The sequence below is a fragment of the Helicoverpa zea genome, chromosome 3, assembly GCF_022581195.2.
Source record: "Helicoverpa zea isolate HzStark_Cry1AcR chromosome 3, ilHelZeax1.1, whole genome shotgun sequence".
Taxonomy (NCBI): domain Eukaryota; kingdom Metazoa; phylum Arthropoda; class Insecta; order Lepidoptera; family Noctuidae; genus Helicoverpa; species Helicoverpa zea.
This window is the reverse complement of record NC_061454.1, coordinates 12,599,254-12,615,561: the sequence shown is the minus strand read 5'-3', so window position 1 is coordinate 12,615,561 and position 16,308 is coordinate 12,599,254. Positions and strand designations below refer to the sequence as shown.

The 16,308-nt window shown below is 38.4% G+C and overlaps 1 protein-coding gene across 18 annotated transcripts in view; it reads right to left on the bottom strand.

Moving 5' to 3' along the window:
* Positions 1-131: 131 nt before the first annotated feature.
* The window catches only part of LOC124646104 (patronin), a 55,652-nt gene continuing 39,475 nt past the window's right edge, over positions 132-16,308 (bottom strand). For 6 of the 18 annotated variants that reach the window (XM_047186161.1, XM_047186166.1, XM_047186158.1 and 3 more), the window contains 13 exons: positions 14,441-14,500; positions 13,063-13,142; positions 12,529-12,799; positions 11,576-11,896; positions 10,356-11,282; positions 9,856-10,092; positions 9,360-9,570; positions 6,804-6,878; positions 6,173-6,262; positions 5,141-5,260; positions 2,829-3,005; positions 1,418-1,700; positions 132-1,268 (listed from right to left, as the gene is read on the bottom strand). In XM_047186161.1, coding sequence (XP_047042117.1) covers positions 1,124-1,268; positions 1,418-1,700; positions 2,829-3,005; positions 5,141-5,260; positions 6,173-6,262; positions 6,804-6,878; positions 9,360-9,570; positions 9,856-10,092; positions 10,356-11,282; positions 11,576-11,896; positions 12,529-12,799; positions 13,063-13,142; positions 14,441-14,500 — 2,997 coding nt within the window. In that variant the 3' untranslated portion in view covers positions 132-1,123. The remainder of the gene's footprint in view (positions 1,269-1,417; positions 1,701-2,828; positions 3,006-5,140; positions 5,261-6,172; positions 6,263-6,803; positions 6,879-9,359; positions 9,571-9,855; positions 10,093-10,355; positions 11,283-11,575; positions 11,897-12,528; positions 12,800-13,062; positions 13,143-14,440; positions 14,501-16,308) is intronic. The other 12 variants (XM_047186159.1, XM_047186160.1, XM_047186169.1 and 9 more) reach the window with 12 other exon arrangements.

The window sequence follows — 16,308 nt, the reverse complement described above, 5'->3', positions numbered from 1 at the left end:
CAAATAAGGTATTTTACCCACCTCTGCTCAATACGAGTGTTAGGGTGAATCTACATCTGGCGAATGTGCCACGAATGCGCATCTGGATATCTAATATGTTTCAGTAATTGCGTAGGAAATAAAACAACAACTTAATATGAAATTCAATATTATTTCGTTATGGTTTTAAGTAATACAATATATTTGCATACCATATACTATCGGTAGTATATTATTGATGACCAATCATTAAACAATGAAAAATGATATTCATCAATTCTCCTTTAACATTCGTTTAATAAATAGCTGTATACAAAAAAACAATTATTTACAGGATAAGGCAGTACAATTACCACGTAAAATGTGCCTTGTCTTACTTTTAGCTATACAAGCAGTAAAAAAATGGGAATTGAATTAACATTGAATGGGGTCAGTTAAACAAATCTTAGCTCCAGTCAACTTGAACGTAATCACTAACGAGTTAAATATTATAACGAATAAGCGATATTATTAGTTTGTGAACTTGTTACTTATGTGTGAGGAGACAGTTCTACTAAAACAAAATTAATGTATCTAAATTATCGACCGTCAGACATTCAGGCTGTTCTATTTTTGAGACAATTTAATAAATTTGGAACGTATCGACCATCTCACTAATACATATGGCAAACATTGCGATTATACACTGAGTAACACATTGGAAGTAACGCAGCGGACACAAGCTCGGCGCGGAACCAAACACAACACAAACACGCGACGCTCGACACGTACCGGCTTGAACCAGTTAACAAAACAAACTCGATTCGAGCCGACTTCCCTCTAACTGTACAATATGACACAGGCACCGCGGCCCGGCCGCCCTCGCATTACCTACAATTGATTACTATGACTCGAGACTGATTACAGCTTACGGCGAGGGCGGCCGCTACAGAACACATCGGTCGACAACACACCTTTACACAAGCAAAAATTAACATAATTTTCATGTTCAATAAAACAGCTTCCGCCGAGGAAAACGCACTAACCGACTTTTTTAAAATATTGGACACTGGCACTATTGCCCTACATAGCGTTTAACTGAAGAGTAAAAAGGCTTGACTCGAGTGCCTTGGCGACTAGATAATGGTTGTTGAACGTGCGACGTCTATATGACGAGAGCCATGTCCTTCTTGCTGGGCAGCTGCACCTTCTTGCCCTGCCACAGCGAGTTGTGTATCGTGAACGCGTCGATCGTCACCGTCAGGTGCTTCGTGTGCACTTGCGAGAAGCATTTACTGCCCGAGTTGTATCTGGAAATAGAAAAAAAGGGAATGTTTTACCTTGTAGAGTAGTTGAGAATGCTAATGAAGAATAGGGCAATGGGTCATACAATCTATGGACATTCATCTGAATGCGTTTACGATTTATCTGGTAGAGGTGGACGTAATGATCAACTTACTTAAAGAACTTGTCGAACATCCTATCATTAACGTGCTTAGGTCCAGTCCCGTACAGCTTGGCGACTTGTTCGGAGTCGGGACAGTACGAGTATAACGCGCGGAACTGGCAGCCGGCGTCGCGGAACAGCACGAGGAAGTGCTTGCTCTCGGAGCGCGCGATCTCTTCCAGCACGCGACGCTTGGCCTCCGCGTTCACGGCGCCCGGGAATACGCAGTATTCCACGGCATTCAGCATTATGCCACGATTGGATTTCGTCGTCGGCTGCTTATATAGGCGGGGACCTGTGGTAGAAAATACATTAATATTTGAGATATCAAAGTTCGTATCACAGAAGACATGATTGGTCCGATTCTGTAATACGGTAAGAGTATTATAAAAATTATACGTGACGAAATTTAAAATCTACGTTACAAGCCAACTGACTTATACATGTAGGTTTGTGTAATTTGCAAAATAAAAGGAAAATATCGACGCTGATTTTGATCTAGATGTGTAAAAGTTTGTATTCGATACTAATTCAAATCTACTGTTATAGTGCTGGACAACTTCCAAAGTATACGTAGTAACAGATTTTATCGATTTTCATATTGTAAAAGATTGTATCAAAAACCTAACAAATATCGTAATCAAGTATTATAATTTAAAGCTTAGTAATAACGCTCACATCTGAAAGTTAGTCCTCTCAGCTATGTTTAATGTATGTTTATTTACAGCTAAATTAGTACAAAAACGATGTAAAAATGCACAGTGAATGCACAAAGTTAAGTGCCGTGATTATTATGTGTTAATCTCAAGTCTGGTGAGAAGCGAGTTCGAAGCGAGACACAATGCAAGTTGTTATATCGATGCTTTTCAAAACCATGCCTTATAGATACGATGATTTAGAGTTGGCATGACATCGCTGTTTTACGGTGTTTCAACTTCCTCAGTGAGTACTGTGTCGGCTGTCTAGTATACGTGTGTACTAGCTACCTAGGAATAGTATAAGGACCTTTGCGTCGGCTTCTATCGGAGCTGCCTAGACGGACAAATAATTCTGTAATAAGTGCTAAAGGGTTAAGTTGGGAATTTAGGTACTATCTGTAATAGTATTGTGCATTTATTTAGTTTGTTGTAGTTTAGTTAGTGCTCTTATATTTGTGCATTTATTTGGGTCATTTGTTGTTTAAAATATTTTTATCGATATCGATAAAATATCCACTAACATAAACATAATAAATAACGATACCAAAAATGCAAATGTTATTCGAAATTCTCACATTGCATTTTTGGTTTATATTCATCACAACCTTAAAAGACTAGTCGATGACTTGCATCAATCAAGTTTACCACGTCACGGGGGCAAAATTGAAGAACGCAAGACTACGAATAAAACAAGGACAATTTAATTATTTTTTTATATACGGTACCTGAGTAGTCCATGATGGAGGAGTGCGTGGAGGAGACGTCGGAGGCGTCGTCGTGCGCGGCGCGGCGCTTGCCGATGGCGCCGGGCAGCGAGCCGGGCCCCGACGCCGCCGAGCCCGGCGCCCGCAGCCCCGGCGACGCGGCGCGGCGCGGCGGCGTGGCGCGGCCCAGCCCCGAGTCTGTGCATCCACTCCGAATTTATACTACTGGGAAGGGGCTAGTACTACCTACCTATATCCTCCTATTTTTTTTATGCTATTGTTGGTAAGTCAATTTTGATGTTATTATTTCAAAGAATATTTTTTAGTTAATTGATATTTGGGTAGAACAGAAAATTAACACTGGTCTGTCATGTCTCATAATGGTGTAAGAAACTAATGAATAAACTACAAAGAAATCAAATTAAAAATATACCTTACACAAAAAAAACTAACTATATACCTTTTATCATATTTTGTCTCAAATTACTTTGAAAAACCCATTTAAACTAAACTATTTAAAGCATAATATATCACAGAACTGTTTACTTTGACACCTACAAATTACTGATCCTCCAGTTAGTGAATTAGGAGTTATTATTTTATTAACTAGCATAAAATTAAAATTAGTATAGAAAATTATTCTGTCAATACCTATTTCCTTAGCTATAAGTTGCCTACATTATAGAATATTGTTAATCGAAGCGTAAAATACTAAATGTGTGTCACAACTACATATAGGGTGTTCTCTATTGCCGCTAAGCGAAACTAAAAAGGCGAAACTCAACAAAAGAAGCGACATTTTGTATTTTACGCATACATATATTATTATAATAAACATATACATACGAATTATATTCATGTAATATATCAATTTGGTCTAAAATGTAAACACTTACAACCATAGATGTTATGATGAGTTACTTGCTTTATACAGGGCGTATATTATTATTTATTTTAATATTTCTAAGCTTTGTAAAGGTGTTAATTTATATATATTTAAGTATAATTTCTATGTTAATAATTCTTAGTGAATTTCAACATACACCCTGCACTGACTGCACTATTATTTCAAATATTGCAGCCGTTTCCTAATCCTGATCAGCTGATCTACGTTCAACTATCTTTTCATAAGGATGAAATATAACTACATATGTTTCTGTGACATTTACTTCATGGAGAAAAATATAAAAAAATATTTCATATTATTTCTTACCTTGTGAGAATACCCAACTTAAAAATAAATACTGAAAGTAACATTATTAGAAACACCTTTTATTACTTCTTAGTCACTTTGAAGAGCTAAGATTCAGTTGTGAATAAGATTAAAATAAAGTAAATTATAGAGGTGAGATTCCTTAGGACAGATTTATTAGTCAATCATAATACGTAGAGTAGATCCCTCTAGCATTTTTATCGATATTAAAATTATTGACGTTTAATTGAAAAGAGGTTGTAAAGTGTTTAACCAACGGATAAAAGACGATGTCACACCAACACCAAAATATAAAAATATAGATATAGAGCATGCGCTAACTCGGAACGAGTTACCCGACCATATAAAATATACCGTAACCAGATACCCTTTACACAATGACCCATGATAGACATGTAACAACCAGGAATATTGCCATCACAAGTAAAAAGAGCTTAAATAAAGGAATAATGAAGATTTATCAATTTACTTGTGATGGTAGAATTAATTTAAAATTTTGTTATGTCGTGGGTATTGTCGATCATAGTCCATTTGTGTAAAGGTACTAAATATAATAATATGTAGTGTACTTAAATATCACCGATGACCCAAATGAAATAAATGTGCACAAGACGAAAGAACGCGAGCCGACGCGCCGTCATGCGGAGTGGTATTGTGTCGTTTACTTTAAAATTGACGACTGATTTTATAATATGTTCTGGGGCATTCCATTTTTATAACTTAACCTACAGCCCAGAATGGAAGAGGTTCTCAAATACAGATAAATACAGTATTACCACAACATTTATTTTGAATAAATTAATTATATTCAAACGCTTTAATTTGATGCGCTTTTGTGTTTTCTTAGTCTAATTTTTATGAGTTTAAAACATTTGGTTTGTCTCAGCGAGATAAACTTTTTCACCATAAAAAAACATATGTTTAATGTCAATGATTAAATTTAGTTGCATGAACGTCACATCACACACAGCAGACACAGAATACCAACCCCACAGAGCTAGCGACGCCGGCCGCGGAGCAACAGAAAGTAACCCAACGCACCACAAGCGACGGCACCAATATATAACCGTCCGTACCAACGTGAGTCAAGCCTTTATCTCGTGTTCACAAATGCTCTTACCGCACAAATTCATAAGAGAGCTTGACTTCCGTCCCGCCTTAAAGTTACTCTGGTAACTGGTATATTTAGACCTTCCACGTGAAGACTGTGGTTCCTCATTCACGCGCTCTGAAATGTTTCCTATAGATGTCATCTGGCAAGTTCATGCAATGCGAACTCCATTCGGTTATGTATGCAGCATTCGTACCGCGGCCGTGCCGCAAGCATGCATCACACAAGCCAGCCTCGGCTCGACACAACATCGCAAACAAAATCAACGCTATGCCGCGATAATAAAAATTGTATCACATCACTTCTGTATTTACATATTCGGGAACCAATTTAGTAAATGCGCGGAAGGTCTAGGGCGTATCGAAAATTTGGAAAAAAAGCTTTCATGAAAATATTGTAAACCACTCAAATTCAAATTGCAACTACGTATAAAATGGCCAAAAAAGGTATGAAGCATAAATTTTGCAGATTGGAGTGGTGTCTATAATCTATGCGATGCTGAAATCATACACATATAAAATAAATCGATTTATAAATATAAATAATTGAAACGAAGCGTTCTACTAAAACCAAAATCGTAAGAAGCGCCTTCATACACACTATGGAAATCTGGTCGAGTCGTCACCTCATAGTTGGGAGTTCATTGTAATTCAAGCGGAATAAAAGGGGATAGCTGTTTGTGATACAACTTAAAGGATTACAGAAACAGCTTGTAGCTAGCAGACATGAAAGTTTATATTCTGTCATATGAATTATATCAATTCAATCAGGATAAATTTTCATGTCTCGAACACAACTAACATTGATGGAAAATTCATGATTTGTCCCAATATCGAGCAAAATTTTATTGAATGTTCTTTAGTGACTTTATTCAATATCACAACAAATCATGTAAAATACAAAATGTAGCACCATTTACAAATAACAACCAAAACAATTCAAAATTAGAACATCAGTTCGGTCGTCATTCGTAAACGTTCGGGGCCAGCGAAGCGTCCGCGCAGTGTTAGTGTAAGCGAGCCGGCTCGAGGCAGTACTCACCTCGCGACGTCTTGCACGAGCCGCGCCGCCCGAGCGGCCCGCTCGACGCGCTGCCCGGAGACATACCGCCACGCTCTTCTACTGGAGACTCTGGAATATGAACCATATGGCTTTAAAATAAGGTACAATTTTGATCAATCCATGTTTGAAGTAAATAATGTATGTACTTCTATTGGAGACGCTGGAAAACGAACCATATGACTATAGCATAAGGTATAATTTTGATTGACATGTGTTCGAAATCGTAGACTCTGGAATATGAACCGTATGACTATAGCATAAGGTACAATTGTAATTGATTCATGTTTTGTAGTAAATGGTGTGTGGTGAGAAATTAAAAGGTCACATTAATAGTCATGCATCAAAAATTAAAATAAAGCTTAATAATAAAAGCGTTAAGCGCTCCAAAATTGCTTGTTGGGATAACCGAACAGTACAACGTTATCAAACATTACGTTTTGAATAATATTACAATCAAATTCTGTGTCAAGACTCATCTAGTCTTCTTATCTTCATTATTATCAACCTCAACCCCTTATTCAATGTAGGGACATTCAAATTCTGCATTCAAAATAAATTCGGTTAACCCAGCAAGTCCCTACTACATGTCTACAAATCACAGAGATCTCACCTCGGTAGAGGCCAGCGCGTTCGGCGAGCGAGTCCTGCGAGCCGCGGTAGTAGTCACGTCGCATCGTGCCGCCCGCTACACACAACACAACGTCAAGCGACCACAAGCATGCTGAGTGTTTCGCACTTTAATTATTTATTTACAGAAAGAAAATAATGAAGTGTAATGGCACTGCTTATTTCTTAAGAAATATCTTACAGCAGGCCCGCTATGTAACATCTTAATTTAAATAGTTGAACGTTGTATCTACTAATTAGGTTCATGATCCCATTCGCCCTTTTTGGTATATGTAATGTTACAAGGACGTTGTATCTTAGGCAACATATTGTAGTTAAGTCAACTCTACGGCTTTTTTGGCCCCGTTAAAGCTATCCTCTGGATTTTGGTTTACTTAAGTCTGCTCTATGGCTCTTTTGACCCCTTTAAAGCTGTCCTGGATTTGTTTTAATTTATTAGTGTTAGTACAAAGCCTTGTCACCAGCTGTCATTGCTTTTTAAAAAAATAATAAAGCAAAAATCAAATCGTGTATTTGATTACAATAATTTTGATTTACAACATATTTTCAACGGTAAAAAATACCCTGAGACAGCAGCAAATACAACTTTCATAGAATTTACGTGATGGAAACATTCAGCATAACACATCTGGTTTGTAAACATAAAAAGTGGCGGCATGCCGGTCGGCAAATTAATATTGGGAAAAAGGTATAAAGCTGACATTTAGTGCGGCTTCAAAACGTTATGGAATTAGGCAAAAGGAAAAACTTGTGTTCAGTTCAGTATTTTTAAATTGGTAAATAAGTATCCAAAAATTGAAAATGTTCAATTTTTGTCCGTATTGGGAATCGAACCCAGACCAGTCTAGGCTCAGGCCTTTTATTTCATGTATAGTGTAAATTGTAACACAAAAAAAAAATCAAACGCATCGCGTGTTTGTTCTAGGCATTGTGAAAGCAGTGCAAATTTGCGCCGAAAAAGGCCGAATCTAATTTAAAAAAGTTTTGTCATACGTTATCATTGTTGAATAGGGTTGTTTCCTAGTATTCATTTAGTCAAAAATAAATAAATGCACCGAAAGTTCACAAAACTAGAAACACGATAAGCTATATTATATTATTTATAACTGACCATATATTTTTTAATTAATTTATGAAATTTTAATTTAGAACCTATAACGTCACGCCATTAAAAACGACGAGAAGAGACCGATGACGTCATCCTTTCTATATTTGACAATAAAGTATAGTTCCCGGCACGTAACTTGGCAAGAATCGTGAGATGAAAACAGGTCCTATTTTTTTCAAGCAGACATAATCGCCAATAAATGATGTCAATAACCATAGAATAATGCACAAGCAATAACAGGGACCACTTTTTTGTATAATTTAGTGCACTATGAGCGAGCTCACACTTATTAAAGGTCCCAAATCCTTGCCAAGTTATATGCCGGCTACTATATTTGACAGTGACAGATATATAACCCGAAAGAACCTCAGAATTAATGTTTTGTTTATTTGCTTCTGTGAAGATCTGTGTGTTAATTGCATTTAAGTGATACAACTGATAAAGAATTATGGAGAAAGGATTTATGAAAGCTGATAGTTCCAATCTGCCAAGAGTAGACTCTTATATGGTCGCTCAATTCTTTGCCAATAACCAAGATTTTTATTCAGCGGAACGTGGATGAACAGTTTATTTGGAGCACTAATATTCGTATTTCCACAGTCTCGCACAACACAAACCTTGTAGGTATTCATTTAATTTAAGTTTTTTGAAACAGCATCAAATCTTTTCGAACGCTGACACAAACATAACCTCAATATAAAAAATAAACACAAACTTTACGTTTCTTTGCACCGTTTCATTTTACCGCGTAAACAACTCAAAACATTTGAGTTATTTTATTTTTGTGCTAAATGTATAAAAATAATTTACATGTATAAAATATTATAGTTTTAGAAGCTATTTTATAAAAATACATGATTAAAATTAAGAAATCAATTAGTTAGTATGATAGTTTTTTCTCGTCAGATGTACTTTGATGTAAATGAATGAACAGTGAGCAGTGACGTCACAGTCACGTGATCTAGCGTCTTCTGAGCAATGTTTTAAGAAAAATAGAAAAAAATGTAATACATAAAAAATAAAAAGATTTGAGACGCAAACTGAAAGAGAGGGTGATCTTAAAATTATTTAGAAGCTATCTAAATAGATTTCCGAAAATTGGAAACAACCCTATTATAAAAAAAATATCGCCAATCAGCTTAGTAGAGCAAACTAGGTAGATGTTCAGGCCTGTATAAGAAGATATACCTGTTCCCTTGTAGGGGACAAGGCACTGCTATTTTTAAGCGACGAATAAAACTACATATATGTAAATAAAGTCTACATTCTAGTGTACGAATTACAATGTTACAACAATCAATTTTAGTGTCATATATTAATAAGTTACAATTTTGTTCGTCACTTAAAAACCGCACTGACGACGCTTAGGCCCAGGCCTTAGGAGGCAGAATTTAACCAACAAAAAAACACCTTTTCACACATATCACATACCTGTAAGATTAGTAACAGAAGGTTGTTTCGCGGGCAGCATGGCCTCGGCAGCATGTAAGGCAGTGCTGTCCACGTGTATGGTCTTGGGCCGGGCCCGGGGCTGCGCGGGCTTGCTGCGCAGGCGGGCGGCGGCGGTGGGGGTGGGCGCGGGGGTGACGGTGCCGCCGCGGTTTAGGTTCTCCAGGAACTCCGTTTTGTCTAGATGTTTGCCCTGGAATTTTTTGGTGAACGATAAAAACAATTTCTTATAGTATGTATATGGTTCAAATTTAAAGTCATATTTTGAAGTGATGGAATATAAATAGAACCTTTTTGAGTTGATTAAAAAAACAGACAGCTTGTGAACTTCCTCCTTTTCTTAAAGTCGATTAAAACTGATCAAAATTTTATAAACATTCACTCATATTCCTTCGTATACTTACGTGTTTATGAAAACAGAAGAAATCACCATCACCAAACCTGCAATATGAAACAGCCTACTTTTTTCTCTACATACCTCTCTCTCAGCCTCCTCAATGGCCTTCTTAAGCTTATACTGGTGGAGTATGATCTCTCTCCGCCGCGCCTGCTCCTCCTTCCGCGCCGCCTTCAGCTCCTGCGCCGCCTCCTCGCGCGCCTTCCGCGCGGCGGCGGCGGCGTCCGCCCGCGCCCGCGCCTCGTCCGCCCGCTGCCGTCGCTGCAGGGAGAGGAGCATTATCCGCTCCTTTTTGCGTTCCATTTCTTCGGCTGAGTTCTGGAAACAGAGTGAGGTCTTGTTAGAACACTTTCTTACATGTTTTTTATCGCTTTGAAAAGCGTTTTTGAACAAGCCTAGGTACACCTTTTACGTAAAAATTGGTCCCCAAAGATTCTACGAACGGCTGCCTATGTTTTCTAAAAGGTAGAAAAAACGAACTGTAACAAGTATGTTTTGTAATTCAATTTCACAGTTTGAAATACATGAAATATAGGCTTCTGTTAAAAATACCATTTTAGTTAATATAAAGGTGGACTCACCGGGTCAGGATTCAACTCGCCGATAAGCAAGGCGGCGGGTTCCGCGTTGCTGGGGCGCTGCGGCCGGTCTCGCGGAGGCGTTTCTCTTCGCTCGGAAACGTCCCCAGCCCGGGCCTGCTCCAGCGCCGAGCTCCTGTGCACCACGAACTCCTCCTCCCGCGGCTGCCCGAGCCGCTCGTTCCACGTGTTCTCGGGAGATCGTTCCGGACTAATCTCAGTCGACCGCTCCTTCTTCGGCGAACCCCGTTTCGCCCGCAAAGGAGGCTTCGGCCGCTTCGGCTGGTCGTTATCGAACGAAATGTAGAACCCTTTCTCGTTGTGTTCCGCCTCCTCCTGCTCCAGCTGCTGGAAGGAGTTCCTGCTGAGGGAGGGCCGAGTGGGGGAGGGGATGCGGTAGGTCCGCGTGCCTGAAGAAATGTTCAGTCTGTTGATGCCTTGCCGTAGAGCGTCGTCTTCAGCGTTGCCGATGAATGAGATGTTCTGAGGCTCCATATCGTCTGGTGGCTGGTTTTGTGAGGGCGTATGCGCAGGTGCCTGCAGCTGCTGCAAGCTGACAGGTTCGGGTCTCCGTGCGACCTCGGGTAAGGAGCCCTGCCTCTGCGGAGTCTTAGCGCGGCGCTGCGGGCTGGCAGCCAGCGGCGGCGACTGAGACACGTACTGGTTTGAATTTATCACAGTGTAGCTTAAATGGTTTTGCGGTTCTCGAATGTTCTCAGTACCGTTCTGGTACCGGTCGTTGTTGTAATGCACCTGGAAGGGCTGCGGTTGTGTGTTGGTCCGGTCGTGCAGTACGAAACCTTGAGGTTGCCAGTTCCGTTCGGGCGGCGGCTGTGGTGATGGGGACTTCCACGTCCGTTGCGCGGGCTCCGGCGTTGAAGGACCGAACTGTTGGTGCTGTTGGTGATTTTGTTGATGCTGTTGATGCAGCTGGAAATGTATAAGAGAACAGTGAGATGACGAATAAAATTAATCTATTGGTTTTGATTGGTACTTCTATTCGTAGGCAACCCACACCTTGGTGCAGTGTGAAGATTTTGCTATAAGCTTGCACCCTGACTCTTTAAATAATTTATACAAAAATTACAATTTCGAGACTTTTATAAGTAAACTGTTTATGATCTAAATAATTAAGGGATAAATCTGTTGTTAATTTTTAAATCACAGTATTTTTATCTTCAGTCAATTTATCTCTATCTACATGATATGTACGTGCAACCGACCTGCCACCCCCGCAACTCATTGTCGTGTTGTTGTTGATGCTGCTGCTGCTGTTGTTGCGCATGCTGCGCCCACGTGCGGCGCGGCGGTGGCGCAGCATCGTGAAGATAAAACTGTTGCCTCCCATACTCCTCAATATCCCTATACTGATTGTATTGATACTGCGGCTGTTGCTGTTGTTGTTGTTGGTCGTAGTTGTAAAACTGTTGTTGTTGCTGCTGCTGCAGTTGTTGGTGTTGGAATTCGCGCGGAATGTGCGGCGTGGAGCCGAAGCTGGCGAGCCCGGGCCGGGACACATTGTGCTGTGAGCTGAATTGGCTGTGCTGCAATGTTAGGCGCGAGTCAGCGATGTGTTGGATTGAGGTAACATTCACAATTCTCACTAATGTGAATTGAATAGTCAGTTGTTTATTTTATGCCAATTCAATAAAGTTCAAATGTGAACGATTTTTTTAATATTGCTGTCTCATTTGCATACTGTCTGTAGCAGAGTTAAGAACACAATTTTGAACCAGCATGTCAAAAATTTTGCTTATTTCTTGCTGCTGAGAATTGTGAAACGTAACCTCAATAGTATGTATAATGCTTGTGAGTGTGTGATTACATATAGTGGAATGAAGCGCTGAAACTATCAATTAATTACAAATTAAAACTCAGTTTATTTCCACGCAGTTAATTAAGTTAGCTGTGCTGTTCTTTTGTTTTATTAAATATGAAGATTTTATAGTTTTATTATTTCAAACACGTTTCAAACATTTATCAATTATGTATTTGGCTGAGATTATTAACTCTTTAAGGGTACACACGAAGCTATGTGAATGAAAATCGAAGTTTGATGAGAATATGTACCTAGAAAATTGATTATATATGAAATCAGGTATTAGTCAAACTTCCCATTTCAAACACAAACCACACTCAAAAGGCAATACCGTAACACTAGTACGAAACAACTCACCAATTGTGGAATGTTTGGTTGATACTGTTGTTGTTGTTGGTAAGGCGACTGCGGTTGTTGTTGGGGCTGCATCTGTTGTTGCATCGGCTGTTGTAGCTGTTGAAGTTGTTGTTGCAACTGTTGCTGTAGCTGGGGTTGTTGGAACATTTGTTTAGCCTGCTGCTGTTGTTGTTGTTGGTGATGCTGCTGTTGTTGTTGTTGCTGCAGCTGTGTTTGTTGGCTGGCGAGCCGCGCGATGTCGCTCTGTATGTCCTGCAGGCTGGAGTTCATTCTGTAAGTGACGTGCGGTCACATCGTATTGGATTTTAAGCCAATATATGCTGATTATGAATGATGGTATGAACATAATGATATTATAATGATGCGATATTTCTATGTTAATCTTCGAAAATCGATTTTCAATTTTGAATCGATACCTACTGGTGGATTTACATGGCAGTTCAATTCTACAGGTGATGAAACATGCCTTCAATCTACTGTCTTAATGACTGAACGTTGCAAAACGTGAATTCTTTTTAATTATTATGTACTTACTTGGCAATAGATTGCTGGTACTGTTCTAAGACGGCTGTGTCCACTGAATCCCGCTGACTTGGTGGCTCCACCACCATTTCCTATACACGATCAGATTTTTATGAACATACAGGGAGTTAATCATAGACGTTTTTAATTAATTAAGCGGCTAATTAGATTTGAAAAATTTCATTTCTCATTTCTTCTCCATAAGTAAGTTTTTTCAAAACTGAATTTTGTTCTTTACTTTGTCGAAGAATTTGCATGCAATTTAATCACAAACTTCATGCCAATTGATATTATTCATTTGTGAATTATTTGTGTTGCTTTCCCTTTACCAGTTAAATTACAATCTTAAATCAATACTGACTGATGCAACGAGTTTTGATATTGGTCTATACGACTTCTTATAATATCTGAGTATTACATATTAACTTATTTAAGAAACAGTAGATACCCCAAGTGTAATCATTATAAGCAGATAACAATCACACATACAAACATTACTGAACACAAATCTATATCCCCACCATTACAACCCAGACTAATAAACACAAAAGCTAAAATGTGTACCTACAGGTGTCGTGCGAGTATTGCGAGATAATGTTGTCGATATGTAAATAACAGGAGTAAATGAGATATTCATCTGCGCTGCATATGTTAGCACACATAATGAATTTCCTTGGATTACATAATTCAAAATTACATAAGTCGTGGTGGCCTAGTGGGTAAAGAACCAACCTTGCGAGTATGAGGGTGTGGGTTCGATTCCAGGGTCAGGCAAGTACCAATGCAACTTTTCCAAGTTTGTATGTACTTTCTAAGTATACTTAGACACCAATGGCTGATAAAAAGGTGAAGGAAAACATCTTGAGGAAACCTGGACTATAAAGTCTGAAATCACCAACCCGCATTGAGCAAGCGTGGTGATTAATGCTCAATCCTTCTCCATGTGAGAGGAGGCCTGTGCCCAGCAGTGGGACGATAAAAAGGCTGTAACAACATAATTCTCTGTTCTATGAGCGACACAAAATCTCCGAGATTAAGTTCAAGTCAGCATCAGCAGGATTAATAACAATTTTCTGGACAAAGCTACATACCCCTTGTTCTTGGAAAGAACTTAAAGTTACTCTTTAGGTCTCAGATTACCATACCAACGGGCCATTAATTTATACTTAAGCCTGCTAAAATAATTTTGTAATATTGCCTGTACCTATCTAGTCTCCGCCGAACATGGACATTGTTACCGAAATCGTACCGGATAATTTTCAGTCTAAATTTTCAAGACAGAGTCAAATTTGAAAAATATTTAATTTACTCTTATACCTTCCATATCGACAACCCACCTCACAATACACACACACTATTGAACCAATCGTTGCAGCAGCCTATCCCTTACCTGCGTGGTCGACACGTCGGGCTTGGCGGCGTCGTGCGGCGGCGTCCGCGCGCCCTTGCCCTGCAACACGCGCGTGCATCCCACACCGTCATACTCACCCATGCCGCATGCGCGTGGTTGGGGTATATCGGGAGGGAAGGGGAATATTCAAACGCCACTTGTGGGGTGTTGGAAATATTGAGAGATTGGAGAAAATAGGATGAGGAAAGAGCAGTTGTGGACAGCATATAAATGGAATATACATGAATAGAAATATAGCATGTATGTATGCTATTTTAAAAGTTCCAACATATAAATTGACGAAAAAAATACGTTTATATAGTATGTTTTTTCTGGAATACTGTGTGACATTACATTGTGAAAGAAGTTTTCAGTTATTTTGGATTGATAAGGGCATGGTAAAAGATGACGATTCGAAATGAGTTGGAATAGGGCAGAAGGAATCCGCGACGCGACGAGTTTGTACAGACAAACTTTTGGGAGAATATCGTAGTAGCAGTGGCGTTTGAATATTCCAATATAAGACAGAGTTTTCTGGTAAACATAATGAAGTTTGGGTACATACACCAATGATTTGGAAAGGGATATACACCAACCAACGGAGACATGCTTACAAATAAGTGTAAATTATGGGTTTCTCCTACAAATTAATGTGCTAACACAACGTGAGTCAAATGTACCGTGAAGTGGACTGGGACTTTTGACACGATGAATAGGAATCTTTATATTACCTTTAAATAATTTCTGTTGTACTAAATATTACTAGAAAGATGTGATGGCGCAGCAAAATATTCATGATTTCGATATAATAATGATCTTAGAAAAAAGCTGCCTCTATCATAGACGTTTCTAGGCTTTGCAGAAGCTACCGTATTTAAAGCGTTTATTATAAAAATTACAAATTGATAATGCGATTTTTAAATGAATTAAAATCAAATTTATACACGAGAGTACTTTAATAAATTGAAAATTTAAATGGTTGAATGTTATGTATCGAATAAGCCGTGTAAGCGTGTACCGAACTAAAATCTGTACAAAATAACGACAAAGTAATATGGTAACGAAGTGATAATAAAATCAACGAAAAAAGTATTTATATTAAAAGGTCTAAACTAAATGGAAAGGGCTCAGTATTGAACCGGCCACTCACCAAGTTGGCCAACTGGTATTGCAATAATGTATCCTAATGAAATAGAAAGAAAATTATAATTTATATATCCGTCGGAAATATTAGAAAACAAATTGAGAGAGGAACATAATGTTAGTCAACATTGTGCTGTATCCGAACGCATTTTACATAAATATTGTCAAAAAATACATTTTGTAAAATGTGTTCTTATAAGTGTGTGTAGTCTGTTAAACAGAAACATTTAAATAACAAAAGTTTGGAGTTATCGAACTATATTATTCACTACTTTTATTAGTTACGTTGTTTAGTTAATCGACTTATTATTGAACATTAGATGTCCAGCTACTTATTTTTTTAACTAGATAACTTTCACGTCAAACTGAATGGGCACTTTGATTCTGTTGTATTATTTTATCGATAACTGCATCTATCGACAGAATCAAACGCTTCTTCATAACCAAGATATCCATTTCAGTTCTATCTACCAAATTACTCACACATTCACAACCCTTCTCAACTCAAATGACTTACAAATGGCGTAGACAGGACAAAAAATAACGCCACTTGCCCTTTATGCTACAAAAATATCAACCACACGAGCATCGAATTCTCAACATATACTTTTCCGGCACAAATTTCGGTATATAACTGAAATGTAATTTGACTTTATTTACAAGAACATAACACAAAAATATGGATTAAGCTCGACATTTTTGACACAAAATCAATATCGATATTT